The sequence below is a fragment of the Schistocerca serialis genome, chromosome 4, assembly GCF_023864345.2.
Source record: "Schistocerca serialis cubense isolate TAMUIC-IGC-003099 chromosome 4, iqSchSeri2.2, whole genome shotgun sequence".
NCBI lineage: Eukaryota > Metazoa > Arthropoda > Insecta > Orthoptera > Acrididae > Schistocerca > Schistocerca serialis.
In genome coordinates, this window is record NC_064641.1 from 25252955 (window position 1) to 25268238 (window position 15284).

A 15284-nucleotide genomic window follows, 5' to 3' on the forward strand; every position below is an offset into this window, starting at 1 on the left:
ATTTTATTGATGAAAGCGGAAAATATAATAATGTTGCAAATGAAGCAGGTGAAAGAGACTAGATAGTCTAAGAAATGAGACTGACAGGAAGAGCGAAAGGGCTAAGCAGAAGTGGTTAGAAGATGAATATACATCTACAGAAGCATTTATAATGAGGGGAAAGATAGATAGTGCCTATAAGAAAATTAAAGAGGTGTTTAGAGGAAAGAGAAGCAATTGTATGAAAATCAAGTGCTCAGATGGAAAACCTGTACTAAGCAAAGAAAGGAAAGCTGAATGGTGGAAGGATTATATAGAGGGAATACACAAGGGAAATAAACTTGCAGGCAATGTTACAGATAGGGAAGAGGAAACAGATAAAGGTGAGATATGACGTATGATACTGTGAGAAGAATTTGACAGAGCACTGAAAGATCTGAGTCAAAACAAGGCCCCTGGTGTACACAAAATTCCCTCAGAACTGCTGATATCCTTGGGAGAGCCAACCATGACCAAACTATTCCATTCCATCTACTGTGCAACATATGAGACAGGGGAAATACCTTCACACTTCAAAAAGGATGTACTAATTCCAATTCTAAAGGAAGCACATCCTGATGTATGTTAATATTCCTCAACTAACAGTTTAATAAGTCACAGGTGCAAAATACTGTACAGAATTATGGAAAATCTGGTACAAGCTGACCTCAGGGAAGATCAGTTTAGGTTCCGAACAAATGTTGTAACACGCGAGGCAATACTAACCCTATGACTTATCTTAGAAGATAGGTTAAATTAAGGCAGACCTATGTTTATAGCATTTGTAGACTTAGAGAAAGTATCTGACAGTGTTGCTCTCTCTAAATTTCTGAAGCTAACAGGGGTAAGATGAAGGGAGCAATAGGTTATTTACAGTTTGTACAGAAACCACACTACAGTTATAGGTTGAAGGACATAAAAAAGCAGGAATGGTTGTGAAGGGTGTGAGGCAGGGTTGTAGTGTATTCCCAAAGTTATTCAATCTGTACATTGAGTAAGCTGTGAAGAAAAGCAAGGAGAAATTTAGGAGAAGAAGTAGACCTTCACAGTTTGCCAATGTGACCTCAATCCCGTCACAGACAGTGAAGGGCTAAGAACAGTCGAAGAGAACAATATCTTGAGAGGAGGGTGTAATATGAACATTGACAAAAACAAAATAAGGATAACAGACTGTAGTCATATAAACAGGTTGATGCTAAGGGAATTAGATTAGAAAATGAGACACTAAAAGTAGATGAATTTTGCTATTTTGGTAGTAAAATACCATATGATAGCCAAAGTAGAAAGGATATTAAATGTGGAATGCCAATGCAAGAAAAGTGTTTCTGAGGGAGATAAATTTGTTAACAGCAAATATAAGTGTTAGCAAGTTTTTTCTGAGGGCAGTCTGGAGTGTAGCCTTGTATGGAAGTGAAACATGAATGATAAGCAGATCAGACAAAAAGTTAATTGAGGTTTTGAAAGGTGGTGCTACTGAAGAACGCTGAAGATTAGATGAGTAAATCACATAACTGATGAGGAAATGCTGAACAGACGTGGGGAGGAAAGACATTTGTGGCATAACTTGACTAAAAGAAGGGATCAGTTTATAATGCATTTCAAGATATCAGAGAATCGTAGTTTAGTACAGGAGGGAATGGAGGGAAGAGTGTGTGTGTGTGTGTGGGGGGGGGGGGGGGGCGAGGGGGGGGGGGAGATGGGTAAACATTGCTGAGAAACCAAGATATGAGTACAGTTAGCAGGTTCATATGGATGTGGCTTGCAGTATTTATCCACAGATAGAGAGGTTTGCAGTATTTATCCACAAACAGATAGGTTTGCAAGGGACTGAGTAGCATGGAGAGCTGCACGAAACCACTCTTCTGACTGAAGACAACAACAACACACTAGTCACACACCTTGGCTTTGCACCTACAGCTCTAAGTGTCTATGGCTACACAACTTGTATGGCATGGTGATAATACTTATAAATTATATACACAAACCTTCCTCATGAATTAGTCTATGTATTGGTGAAAACTGTATCAGAATACCTACGGTAATTACTGAGATTAACTTTCACATATAGACAGAAAAACATGGCAAAGGACTTTATAATATGTATAGATAAATGAAATAACAACCAATGTATTACATTATTGAAATACTGTATGAACCTGTTAGAAAAATTTAGGATATTGAAAATCACATGTCAGGATATATAAACCCTGATGGTATTTGTAGCAAGTGACTGCACTCATGTTTCAAACAAAATGTGTCATTTGCAACACTTTCCCTCTCTCATTTTTTTCATGAAACCCATCAAGAAGAAGAACCTGCAGGGATGTAGAACACACAAAGGTATACTTTTACAAAAGACAAAACTATCATAAAAGCTTGATTTGTATAGGCTACTGTATTAACTATTAACTATCATTATACTACTTAGTGCTATTCACACTTAAGCTGTCTAAATTTAGTCACGTAAATTAAAATGAAAACTGTTACTTTGAAAAAAGGTGCTGCCTCATCTGCTTTAATATGTAGTCACTGTTTATCTGCTATAAGTAGCTTAAAATTTGTTAGATTAGAGTGGTATTTTTCAAAGTAAATGTATTTTTATTGGTTGCACCCCATCTGTCTTGCAGAGTGGAACAGAGCCTTGATGACTATTGTGTGCCCAAAATCAAAATCAAAATATTTTTTCTGTGAACATGCCTTCTGTTTCTTTATAAAAGTACCATAGTAAGTTGATATCTCATTTTACTTAATATGAACAGGAGTAATTCATCAATTTATGCAAGAATTACTTTTTAACATAGTCATAGGCTACGTTTATTTTATTCCTTGTACAATGTAGCAAGACTTATAATACTAACAGTTTTATGCAAATAAATATGATATACTATATGAAAGAACACCACACACTGTTGAACAACTGTGAACAGGAAAATACTTGTTTTAGTCAAGGAGTTTCTTGTAGCATTCTTAACATTATGAATTGTTCCACGTTATTATGTTCATCATGTATCTGATTTGTAGTGAATGTAGCAATTTTGTGCTATACATTGAGTTCACTTTATGTATCACATCTTAATCAGTTTAGCAGTTAACTGAAAGAAGTGCACATGCATAAGTTACATAATAAAATTTATGGTCATCTTAATAGATTTCAGAGTCAATTACTATTTAAAATATGTCACATAGGGGAAACAAGACAAAAAAATTCACATATCTGTGCTGTGTGAACTTAGTTCTCAAATATTCTGTCTCTTCTTGTGTAACTTGAAGGACTGTGATGTTCATTCATAATTTTCACTGCCTTACTAGAAGAATACTGTTTTATGCTATGTATGAAATTAATTCTTAGTGACATTCTTAAAAATAAATAAATAAAGATACGCACAAAACATTTCCAGACACAAGAAATTCTTAGAATAATTATTAAAAATTCAAATCTTCCATTGGTCATAATATTCAACTGTCGGTTTAATAGCAGACCAAAGCACCAGCTCTACAGGAAATGGAGGAGACCTTGAAGGCACAAAGGAGACGCACTCCGTGTCTACTCAGCTGAATCATTATTGTCTGCAGTGTCACTAACCTCATGTTAAGAAACTGGTGTGACAAATTTGGTTTCCTCAACTCCAGTACTACATTACACAACATAACAACTTTATCAAAAAGATTTCTGTGAATATCTATTATGATAACGTTTAAAAAGAAGAGAAAAAAATTGGTTTTCTGTATTGTGTCAGTATTAAAGAATGAACTTCCAGTAATTTATACTTGTAACTAATTTTCAGTAATTACAAAATAAGGAGGCAGAGCTCAGTATTATATGGTTAAAAGGGGTATTGTCAACATTGTTATTACTGTCAGTCATTCTGAACACTATTACAAATTTTCACACATGACCCTGCAAGGAAGCCCTTTATTATGCAGTGCATGGTCATATCCAAGGCCATCCAATATCCTGTTTCTTTTACTTCCTTTTCACAGAGGTGGGAGAACCTTTATATAAGGAGGGCTGGCATAGAGACCTCGGCAGTAAGACTTTATTCTTTTCTCTGTGAGAGTGAGCAACAATGAAAGCAAACAATTACTTTTATTTTGTGTGCATTTTATTATGTGTGCTGGATAGTTTTATGTGCAGTGCATCTAATGGGATAGAATTTATTGAAAACAAACATCAGTCACTTAAGGATTCACCATCATATTTACTTTCAGAATCTGAAGATGCTCATAATTTTAAAAGGTATTTGAATTTTCATGGAATTCTACTAGACCAAACACCATCGAGTTCAGAGTTATTGGGGCCAAGTATTGATTTGGATTACACACATTTACAAGAAGATACTTCAGGAAAACAAAGTCATGGTATTTCTAGTGATTCACGTGGTTTCTACAATGAAAATGATGCTGCTAGAGCCACAGGACGTCTTGGATTTTTTGGAAGTTCTGCAAAACAGGGTGCATCTGGGCATATGTCTGAACATGCTTATGATGGCCTTCAGAGAAGAGTTCATCATGATTCATCTGACAGAAACTTTTACAATGGTATTTCTGGAGCACATGCTGATAGACGGTTTGGAGGTCTGTACAATGGTGGTCATGAATTAAAACAAAAAGGGCTGGCAGCTGCTGCAGTTGGATCTAATGGTTCACACCGTAAAGGCCATCACTCATCAGGTTTTCATAATTCTTATCATAAAGATGAATCAGGAAACAATACAACTTTCTACGATGATTCTGCAGATTTTGGTGGACATTTCTTCTTAGGTTCCCAAGATGGTTCATATATGAATCAAGCGGATGAACTGTATGGAGGTAACTATAACCATGGTGCTTTCAAAGACCAAATTAAAGGACGGCAAAGCAACTATGGTCTTTCTAATGCGTATGATGCTGTTAATGGTCATAAACAAAATTATGGTCAGGGTCGTTTCTTCGATAATGCAGCCGGTTATGCTGAAGAGGAGCAAGCTAAAAACAGTGAGCGTGCTTTGTTTACTGGACGGAATGGTGATTCAAAAACCTATCATGGGGCAAATATAAACCATGAGCAGCTTTATGGTGGAGTTTTGAAGCCTAAATTACATTCCACACTTGATGAACCCGAACATAGAAACAGTTTCTCGAGTGAAAAACGTAATTATTATCCAGCTGATGGCCGAACTTACGCGCTACGGAAAAGACCAAGCGACAGTTTAAGTGACTATGGTATTGACGATGGGGCAAGGCAATATTCTAAACAGTACGAATCAAGTGCGAGTAAATATCTTAAACCACAAACTTCTGCTGAAATCGGATACTATGGGACTTATAGAGGTATTACTTACTGAACAGCTGTCAAATGGAAAGGTACTAAATTTTAACAAAATGTGTTTAGTGCGTGGGAGTTTTGTGAAGTAATTTAACGGCTGCAATTCTTTCTACGGCTATCACAATCTGTATTCCAGAAAACCAGTCACAATTTCTTTTATCGAGTACTTGTAAATTTTGCTGTTAAGTAATGTGTTCTACTGGAAATTTTTTGTGTCGTCATTGAAGGAAAGCTTGATATTGTAACTACTGTTAATTTTTTATGTGCGTAAATACGCAATTTTGTTTTATACTTTGATATCACTGTCAACTATTTAATTTTCAATAAATTAATTAGCAGCAACTTTTATAGTTTTGTTCTGTCATTTATCAACCACCACAGCATTTGGTAATGGGATTTGATTACAAGTGCTGTTTACTACTTCACTATTTAAGCTGATTAAATATAATAAACAGTCATGGGTACGATTAGGCCAGCTTTCATATCGTTATTTACATAGTTGATTATCTGTCGTGACGTCCTGAATATATCATTGTCCAAAGAGGTATGTGCATCGTCCTTATCCTCAAAGATACTGCACCTTGCAAGTCACCCCTATGAATGTGGCGTGACCGGCATGACAACGTAAAAGTTGTCAAGATGGCGGATACCTTGGATGTGGTGGAAGAGAGCGGGTTTCTTTCAAGTTTAATATGGGAAATTCTTAAAAGTCCAATTAACATTGCTTTGGTAGGAATAATCAGTTATCTTGTATATAAAATAATAAAAAGCAGGCAAAAGGTACATGAACCTGTGCACATTGAACCAGAATTACCGAAGTTAAGAAGAGATTTTACAGTAGAAGAGTTACGGAAGTATGATGGAACTGGCCCAGATGGAAGAATTCTTGTTGCTGTGAATGGAAACGTCTACGATGTCACGAAAGGGAAACGTTTTTATGGACCAGGTGTGTAGTAATTCTTGTTGAACCGTAGTATATTCTGAAGGTTCCAGGTTGCATTCCAAGTGATGGACAGGTTTCTTAAGTCTTTAATGTATCTATATCTGCTTTTACGCCTTCGCACAGTATGTAGTATAATAGCACGCATCGAATGACAAATTCTCGCCTTAGTGCTATCAGAATAAGTCTTAGCTAGTTTATTATAAACACCGTAGTTTGTCTCATGTTCACACCTTCTGAAGAAAAACATTTTTCATTGAAGCTAAATAATTGCCACTTTCAAGGAGTCATAAGTAACTTTGAGGGACTGTTCAGTACGGGATTATGATTTCAACCATTAAAAGAATGGGAAAATTATTCAAGGAAATTGATAAATTATTTTTGCAATCAATTTTGTACTATGGCTATCATTCACATAGTTATTGTACCAGTTACTTACCATGTTTGTTATTGAATGTTTAATGAAATGTAGTAGGATTGTGAGTCATGCAAAAGTAGTATGCTCACACCATATCTAATCTGTTCCATTTAGAAAATATGAACAGTGCTTTGAGTTCCTTTGCATTCTGTATAGCTAGAGGAGTAGCAAGCTAATCTATCCTTATTTCAGTAACATAAAAACTGTACAGTAGATGCACCACTATATATGGGCCTATAGGCCTAAAAGAAGTTGAATGTACTTCAAAATAAGATATATTTTGCTTTAGGCTAATGAGAAAATCATTCAGATTATTTATACAAGTAAATATGCTTTGGCATTTAATTTCATGAAATGGGGTCAACTGAAGACTAGGATACAATCTGTAGGCTTTGACCAGTGACGTCATAGTTTACTCATATATATTGTCTTTATTTTCAAGTCGTAGATAATAATAAATCTGTTATCTTCAGTGGTGAGGCATCATCATTGTACATTGAAGTAAATGAATGTGTTCTTAAATGATAGGGTTAGACACACTCTAAGATTTTTGTCACTTGTATTAATTTACGTCATATGTTCATTCAATACTTATTTTCATTCTTAGTGAGATAATTTGGAAAGAACTGCTTTTCATTCTAGACAATTTTTACTTTATCTTCTTATGTGGGTTGGATTTATCTATATTAACTGCAGTAAGGTATACAAATTTTTTTGTTTGCATTTTTTCAGTTGGTACTAGTATTATCGCAGGTGAAAAGACAGACATTCTAAAAATTATCTTATACCTCAGTTGAGGTATATAGGTCCACTGAAGAATACGACATTAGTGCTAGCCAAGACAAAAAAAAAAAGTGACATACGTAACATCAGTATCCTGTACCTCAGTTGAACTACGAAGGTAGTAACATGTTCTTCAGTTGACCTATATAGGTGTTATGTATGTCACTATTTTTCTCCTTCACTAGAATCTTGGTCTGTCAGCTTATATAGCTCAACTGAATAACAGTAGGCTACACTACCTTCACAGTTCAACTGAGTGTAGGATGCCAGTGTCACATTTGTTTTTTTTCATCTTCACTAGCAGTAGTATCCTGTTCTTCAGTTGACCTTTGCAAGTCAACTACAGTATGGGATACAAATTTTACACATGGGTCATTCCGTGTCAAATCAACCAATTGTACTACATGATTTGAACCATGACCTCTTAGATTCCCCCCCCCCCCCCCCCCCTCGCCCTCCGGGTAATGTACCCACTAACACTAGTTTAAATTTGAAATTTCAGATTTTTCTGACCTTTGGTTTTGAAGTTTCAAGGGTTTAAAAATAAAAATAATCTGCTTTTGATCATTCGATGATTGTTTTAATATGCTGCAGCTCAAAAAGTATACAACTTAGAGAGCGCAAACTTGCACAATTGTTTTCCTGTAAAAATTCCCTTCAATTTTATATGTAACATGACTATGCTACCTAAATCTGAAAATTTTAAACTATTCAAAAAACCTTTTTTGAAATTCCCAAAATATGTACCCTCAGATTTTTTTTTTATAAAAATTGTGTGTGTTGTCCAGTCTAACCGACTACATGCATGCAAAATTTCAAAATGGGATCTCAGTGGGTTCTTGTATAAAATATTTTACTACCACAATACACACTAGTGAGGTGAAAAGCAGACTATTTGTAGGCTATGAATACTAAGCTAGGCCTACGTAAGTCTAACAAACTTATATTATTATGTTAGCCTTTTTATGCAACATTACCCTCTTATTGTTTGTTAATTCATTAAATGATATAGTGTTGTTTTTAATTTAATGTTCATGATTCTTTTAACTACGCATCAGAAGGAAGTGAACACATTTTAATTGGTAATATATGTGCTAGAAGTTAAAATTTTGAATAAAGCCACTCACCTTCATCCTTAGTTGTAAATGGCAGACATTATCTTTTTCTCGATTTTTCCAGTGTCATTTGAAATCATTTACAACAAGTTCCTTATATTAGAAATTGGCATATAAGTAATTTCACTTGGGAAAAAGATTAACTTGTTGATATTTGCATGGATAGAACTGTATTTGTAATACTAATTGGTATTTACAAAGCTAATACACATGGTATTTATACAACTTAGTGTTTAGTAAGGGTAGGTGTAACATAATTTAAATGTGCTTCTTTTAGGATATTTTTCCAAAGCAAGAGAAGACAACTTCATTTCTTAAGCACTTAGTGTTGATTCTTCCCCTAGCTGTTGTTGGATTCGCTGTTTGTAAAAGAGCATTTCCTGGGACATCTCTTGGTTGTGGATAGTAAAAAGACTAGACTTGGACCCTTTGGGTGTAAAAAAAATTTATTCGGTACATGTCTGTATTTTTCTTCAGTGCATCCTAGCCACTAAGAGTCATCATATGCTACTGTCACAAAACCAGCAGCAATATTTTCCACATGTGACGGTGTTGTTCAGTGTTGTCACGTATTCAGGAGACTCATCCAGACTAAAATGATAAGGCTTGACAGTAATTTGACTCTCTTTGCAGGGTTTGGATCGACCGAAGCGTCAGATCCCACCTGTAAGGCTGTTGTGGTGTGTGACGTCACGATAGCGCGGAATTTAGTTTGTGAGAGTGGCATGTTTGTACGTGTCGTTTTGATGCAATTGGTGGTGCTCTCTGGTGGTGTGTTAGATGATGTTTTTGGTTTAGTTTGCGAGTGTGGCGTTGTGTGTGAATTTTGGTAAATTGCTTTTTTCTGTCTTTGGTAGGTATGGATATAACTGACAGGGTCAAAAGTTTTCGGTTGTCGGCTATGATGGGGGACAGTGCGTTGTCTCTAATAAAATTTCTTCAACTATTCAGATTTTTGGACGAAGTTGTGAAGTGTTCAGTATGCTGTCAAGAAATGAGGCTTACTTAAAGTTCCGGCGTCTCAGACCCGGGACGGCTGTATGTGGAAATGTAAGGATAACAGGTCAAGGGAAGTGTTCGGTCCCAATGTGTGGCTGTGAATGTTGATTTTGGTATCGGGAGAGGTTTTTGAGCTATTTAGGTCAAGGGAAGTGTCAGATTCCAGATGATATTGTGTTGTATTTGGGGAGTTTTGGGATGTCGTTTTGCGTGGTTTTGTATGGTGGTGGGTGTCTAAATTTGTTTATATTTAGTTTGTCCTCATCCAAAAACCCCCTATTTCCTGCGCTTGTCCTGTTAGTGTCATTAGGCTTTTTGTGGAACGTGTGTATGTTTGTTTTTCGATGTATTTTCGTCCTCTTAATGTGTACGTAACGACTGTATTTGCGCCATATTGGAATCGTAGTTTATGGTCATTTCCGCCATATTTGTGATGTCATGGGTCAAAGCAGATGAGCGGGATTGGACGCTTCCGTATTTCCCAGGGTTTATATGAGTGAAACTTTTGTGTTCCCATAATCGCTTTTGATTCACTAAACTGAGGAAGTAAGTATTCTTTGGTCAGTTCATAGTCCTCTGTTGTGCAATATTCAAAGTCATTGTTTTTGTTTTCCATGGCAAATACATAAAGTGATTTGGGTGTTAAGATTTGTTGGTCATATGGCCTTTGTAAGCTGGTTTTAGCAGCTAGCCGCTTAACAGTTCTGCCAAGGCCATTGCATGCACTCTTGCCAAGGGATGTTGCAAAGAACTCCCACTCTGCCGCAACTTCAAAATCAGTTTTGTGCAAACACAAATTAAGGAAGTTTTTCTGATTTTTATATTGTGCAGCGCTGCCATCAAAAAAGTAAGTAATCTTTTAAGTGCAAAAGGCAAGGTTTTCTTTATGATTTCTAGCAGTTTTTTCTGGAATACATAGAAAGTGACTGTATTATGTTTCAGGCAATCTAATATGAAGACAAACTGCAGATATTTGTTTTCCCTCCCATTTGTAATATATGATGAAAGGATGCAGTGTAGTTTGGGTGGTAGTCCAGTGGAATGATTGTATTTCATCTTGTACTACGAAAGAGTAGTTTTCTGCAAAATCACAGTTGACTACTACATGGCCTTCAGTTAAATTGGACTTCATTTCGCTGTAGTATTCTTTCTGCTGACTAGCTATAAATGAATGAGTTTTCACCTTCATTAGTGTGACCAAAAACTCATCCATAAAGTCATCAGTACTTTTTACTACAGTTTCCATCAAACACCTATCTACAGTTACCCACTTTTTCTAGGTAACTTCATCAATCATATCGTCAGTGAATTTGCAAAGCTTGGAAAACCCAATTTTGTTTGCAGGGCTCTTTTCCTTAAATAATTGGTATATTTCTTGCAAATTTGCCAACACTAGCCTCTTTTGAACCTGGGGGATCCAAATCTGAGATATCAAGGTTCAGACTGTTAGTTGATTTGCGATGGAATGACCCACATGTCAAGTTTTCGCCTTCTGCAGCACCGGTAACCTATTCCTCAGTTGACCTACATATGTCAACAAAAGTATTGGATTCATTTCCCCCCACCCCCTCCACCACACTAATACTATTATGATACTTTCAATCGATACTATTACTATTGAATGCAAAAGAAAATTGTATCCCCTACTTAAGGTCAATTGAAATATGGGATACAAATTTTATGTATGTCTCTTTTTTTACCTTTGTGTAGTTCAACTGAGGTACAGGATGCCAATGTTAGGTTTATAGATTGTTTTGTCTTCACTAGTATTAGTAGACCTACATAGGTCAACTGAAGTATGGGGTAGCCTATAAATTTTAGGTATGTCGGTCTTTTTTGCCTTTGCTAGTACTAGTATGAGCTGAAGACTAGGATTCTAATAGTAGCGGAGGCAGAAAAAGCAACAGTTGTAAACTTTCTATCCCATACTTCAGTTTGCCTACATAGGTCAGCTGAAGAATAGGATACTAGTGGTAGCGACGGTGGAAAAAAAATCAACATTATTAAATTTGTGTCCTGTAATGCAATTGATCTGTACATATCAACTTATGTTCAGGATGCAACCCATGTATGTCAACTGAGGTAGTCCATGGTAACATTAATTCTGCCCCTTGTTTTATTCTTTCCTTTTTGCATTAGTATCCCATTCTTCAGTTGAGCTATATAGGTCAGCTGAAGAATATGGTACTAGGACATATTGTGTCTCAGCAATTTTCTTTGCTGTTAAATCTGTGCAATGCAGCATCTTGGGTAATTTTTGATATCATTTGTCAAAACCGACAGGTTGTATCCCATTCTTCAGTAATACCATGAAATGTGTAACTTACAATAAGTTGATGGCTGCTTGTGTGTTGTTGCTTGAAAACAGATTGGTATATATTCTTTAGGTACCCATTATATGGAAAAAAATATATAGCCTTCATCCAGTTTAAATTAATTTACTACTAAATGTCCAGAGTGCTTGCTTTTTGGATACCTGGTGGTTTCAATATCAGTTGCTTTTTGTGGTCACTTACAACCTAGTATTATGTGTACTCGTGAAATAGAAGTTGCAGTTGTTTTCTAGTACAAATGCAATATGCTTCTGGGTGTTGTCTAGGTCTGTTACCAACATTTATCAGTCGATTAAATGAAACCTCTCATCTCTGCTATTTGTGGCCGTTACGTGTATATAAGTACTTCTGTGCTATAATTGGCACTTGTAGATTACAAATATGGCAAATGAATAGAGACAGATGGTGGGAATGTGTGTATATTGTGGGCAACACGCAACTTACTTTAGCATATTTAGCCTGCTTAAGATTCCTCAATACATGTTACAATAACTTTGGTATGGATGTTTTTATATATTGTAACAAGGCACTTAAAATAGGCAATACTGGGGCACAGGAATGGGGTAAATTCTAGTGTCTGATTCCACCTGTCAGGCTTTGAGCAATGACGTCATTTGTAAGACTACTGATCACATTCTTAGACAGTTGAATGCAACATATGATAAAATTACTACTACTACTACTACTACTACTACTACTACTACTACTTAGCCACAAATTGTATCGGAAAGAACTGAAGGCAACAAAAATAAATAAGAATAGGAAAAGAGAAATGTACATGTCTGAAATTCTCATCATAAAAGTGACAAAATCACACGGTTTTTAAATCCATTATAGCCTAGCACATGGTGAAGTTGTAATATTATGAAATAGCATTAGTTTTTAGTAATGATTATAGAATCTAAAGGGACTATTGTGGGAAAGTGGTGGTTTTGGTTGGGGAGAAACAAAAATGTAGCACAAAAACTGGAAAAGTGAAAGTAATTATATACTATACACAAAAAGAACAGTAACATGAAAAGTGGGAAAACCAACTCCAAACTTGTAAAAGAAAAGCCTCTACACAGGTAACGAAAATTGGAATTGGAAACTAGAATTAAGATATGCAGGACAGTTCTGATTTCTGATTCCAACCATTCTGAGGCTCATTACGTAGATCGTTTATCCAGCAGTTGTGTGCACTGAAATGTAATAGGATTTCTACATCTGTAATTGCTCTTTGAGTTCTGCAAAAAAAAGTAACAAATATTGGAATCTTACTGCACACATGTCCGAAATAAGCACCATTGAATGGCTGGAATTGGTGACTAGAATTGACCTCGAGTACAGGTCAAGTCTAGTTACTGACTCAAAACAATTCCATGGTTCATTATTAAGATCATTTTTCAGGCAGGTGTGTGAGCTGAAAAGTAGTATGATTTGCATTTCTATTTGCTCTCTAAAACACTGTGAAAAAATGACAAATATTGGAATCGGTGACTAGAATTAAGCTATTTAAGAGGCCAGTTATGGTTATCATTTCCAACCATTGCATGGCCCAGTATTTAGATCGTTTTTGCAGCATGTGTGTTACACTGAAATGTATAAGAAATAGGATTTCTGTAATTGCTATTGCTCTCTGAACTGCTGTAAAAAAAAAAAAAAAAAAAAAAGGTACCTAATATTGGAATCGGGTACTAAAAGTAACGTATATAGGTCAATTTCAGTTACTGATTACAATATTAATTACTTTATGAATTTTTGTTCTTTGTGTGCTGGTTTTTTAAGGATTTGTCTCGGTTATTCCACATTTTATGCTACTGTTTTATATATGTTGTTGATTATTTCATTTTCCCATTGTTGTTAGATTTTAGTTTCTCCTTGCCCAAAGCCACTACTTTTCCATGATTGTCTTGATATATTCAGTAATTATTATTATAAATTAACACTTTATATTGTTATAAACTAATGCTTTTCAACTGTGTTTTTGAAAATATCATCGGGACCTGGTGCAAAAGATTAATGGAAACCAACTATAGCCCATTGTGGATTGTAACCAAATTGAAGAGGATTGAGGTAAACTGCATGGCTTTTGCCAGTGGCATTGCCAATTTGTCAAACGATGTGGACACCACTAGCATTCAAATCAAGCTGTTAAAAGAAATCTCTGAGCAAACTGGTCTCCATATATCATTTGAGAAAACAGAAGTCATGACTAACATTAAAGATGCCCCACGAAAACTCTGTATGAAATATGGAGTCATTGCCCGGGTAGACAAATTCAAGTACCTGGATGAGATCATCCTGAAATGGACTGGACAAGGAAGCGCTTAGGGAATGGATACACAAACTAGAAACAGGATCTACGGCAAGAAATGCCTTTACCAGAACACTAAGATACGTCACTATGAACCAGTTTTGAGGCCAGTAGTTTTGTATGCAGCCGAGACCTTATCCCTAAACACTGATAAAGACTCCTCAGGGAACTGGAAGAAAGAGCACAAAATCATTGGAAATATATTAGGATCCAAGTACAAAAATGGCATCCATCAAAACAGATCCAACTAGGAAGTCTACAGTAAAATATAAAAAATTAGACACAATCCAGAGAAGACTGGGACGATTTTATGTTCATCTCCAACAGATTGACTGAAATAGATTAATCAAAAATATATTTCTCTTTTTTGATTCAAAACCAAAAACTACAATGCCATGGTTTAAAAACACCAAAGTAGGCTTCCAGGTGCTACATACAAAACCCGAAGATTCTATTGACATTTTTTTGCTAACAGGCACACTCACAATGAATGAGGGAAATATGGGATCAGAAAAAAGCCAGGCTCAGTGCTAAGTGCAACAAGACATGACATGGTCTTAGATGGCCCCAATGAGTAAATAAATACTAATGCTATTTTATAATATTATGACCTCACCATGCACGATGTTGTTGTTGTTGTTGTCTTCAGTCCTGAGACTGGTTTGATGCAGCTCTCCATGCTACTCTATCCTGTGCAAGCTTCATCATCTCCCAGTACTTACTGCAACCTACATCCTTCTGAATCTGCTTAGTGTATTCATCTCTTGGTCTCCCTCTACAATTTTTACCCTCCACATTGCCCTCCAATACTAAATTGGTGATCCCTTGATGCCTCAGAACATGTCCTACCAACCGGTCCCTTCTTCTTGTCAAGTTGTGCCACAAACTCCTCTTCTCCCCAATTCTATTCAATACCTCCTCATTAGTTATGTGATCTACCCATCTAATCTTCAGCATTCTTCTGTAGCACCACATTTCGAAAGCTTCTATTATCTATTGCTATATGATAATAAAATTTAAAGGTTCTCTGTGCTTATTTTACTCGTATAATTTACAACTAATTTATTTCACACATAT

General features: G+C 35.9%; 2 protein-coding genes across 2 annotated transcripts in view; both read left to right on the plus strand.

Annotated features, from left to right (window-relative positions):
* The first annotated feature begins 4028 nt into the window (after positions 1–4028).
* On the plus strand, positions 4029–5623 carry LOC126473815 (uncharacterized). The gene has a single exon (XM_050101124.1). It carries the CDS (start codon positions 4086–4088, stop codon positions 5340–5342), a length of 1257 nt encoding a protein of 418 aa, XP_049957081.1. The 5' UTR covers positions 4029–4085; the 3' UTR covers positions 5343–5623.
* Positions 5624–5933: 310 nt separating this feature from the next.
* The window catches only part of LOC126473825 (membrane-associated progesterone receptor component 1), a 33465-nt gene continuing 24114 nt past the window's right edge, over positions 5934–15284 (plus strand). The window contains exon 1 of the mRNA XM_050101144.1: positions 5934–6269. Coding sequence (XP_049957101.1) covers positions 5963–6269 — 307 coding nt within the window. The 5' untranslated portion in view covers positions 5934–5962. The remainder of the gene's footprint in view (positions 6270–15284) is intronic.

Bases quoted from the DNA above. Each gene is read 5' to 3' on its own strand.
- LOC126473815 (XM_050101124.1), top strand. From the start codon at position 4,086: ATGAAAGCAAACAATTACTTTTATTTTGTGTGCATTTTATTATGTGTG.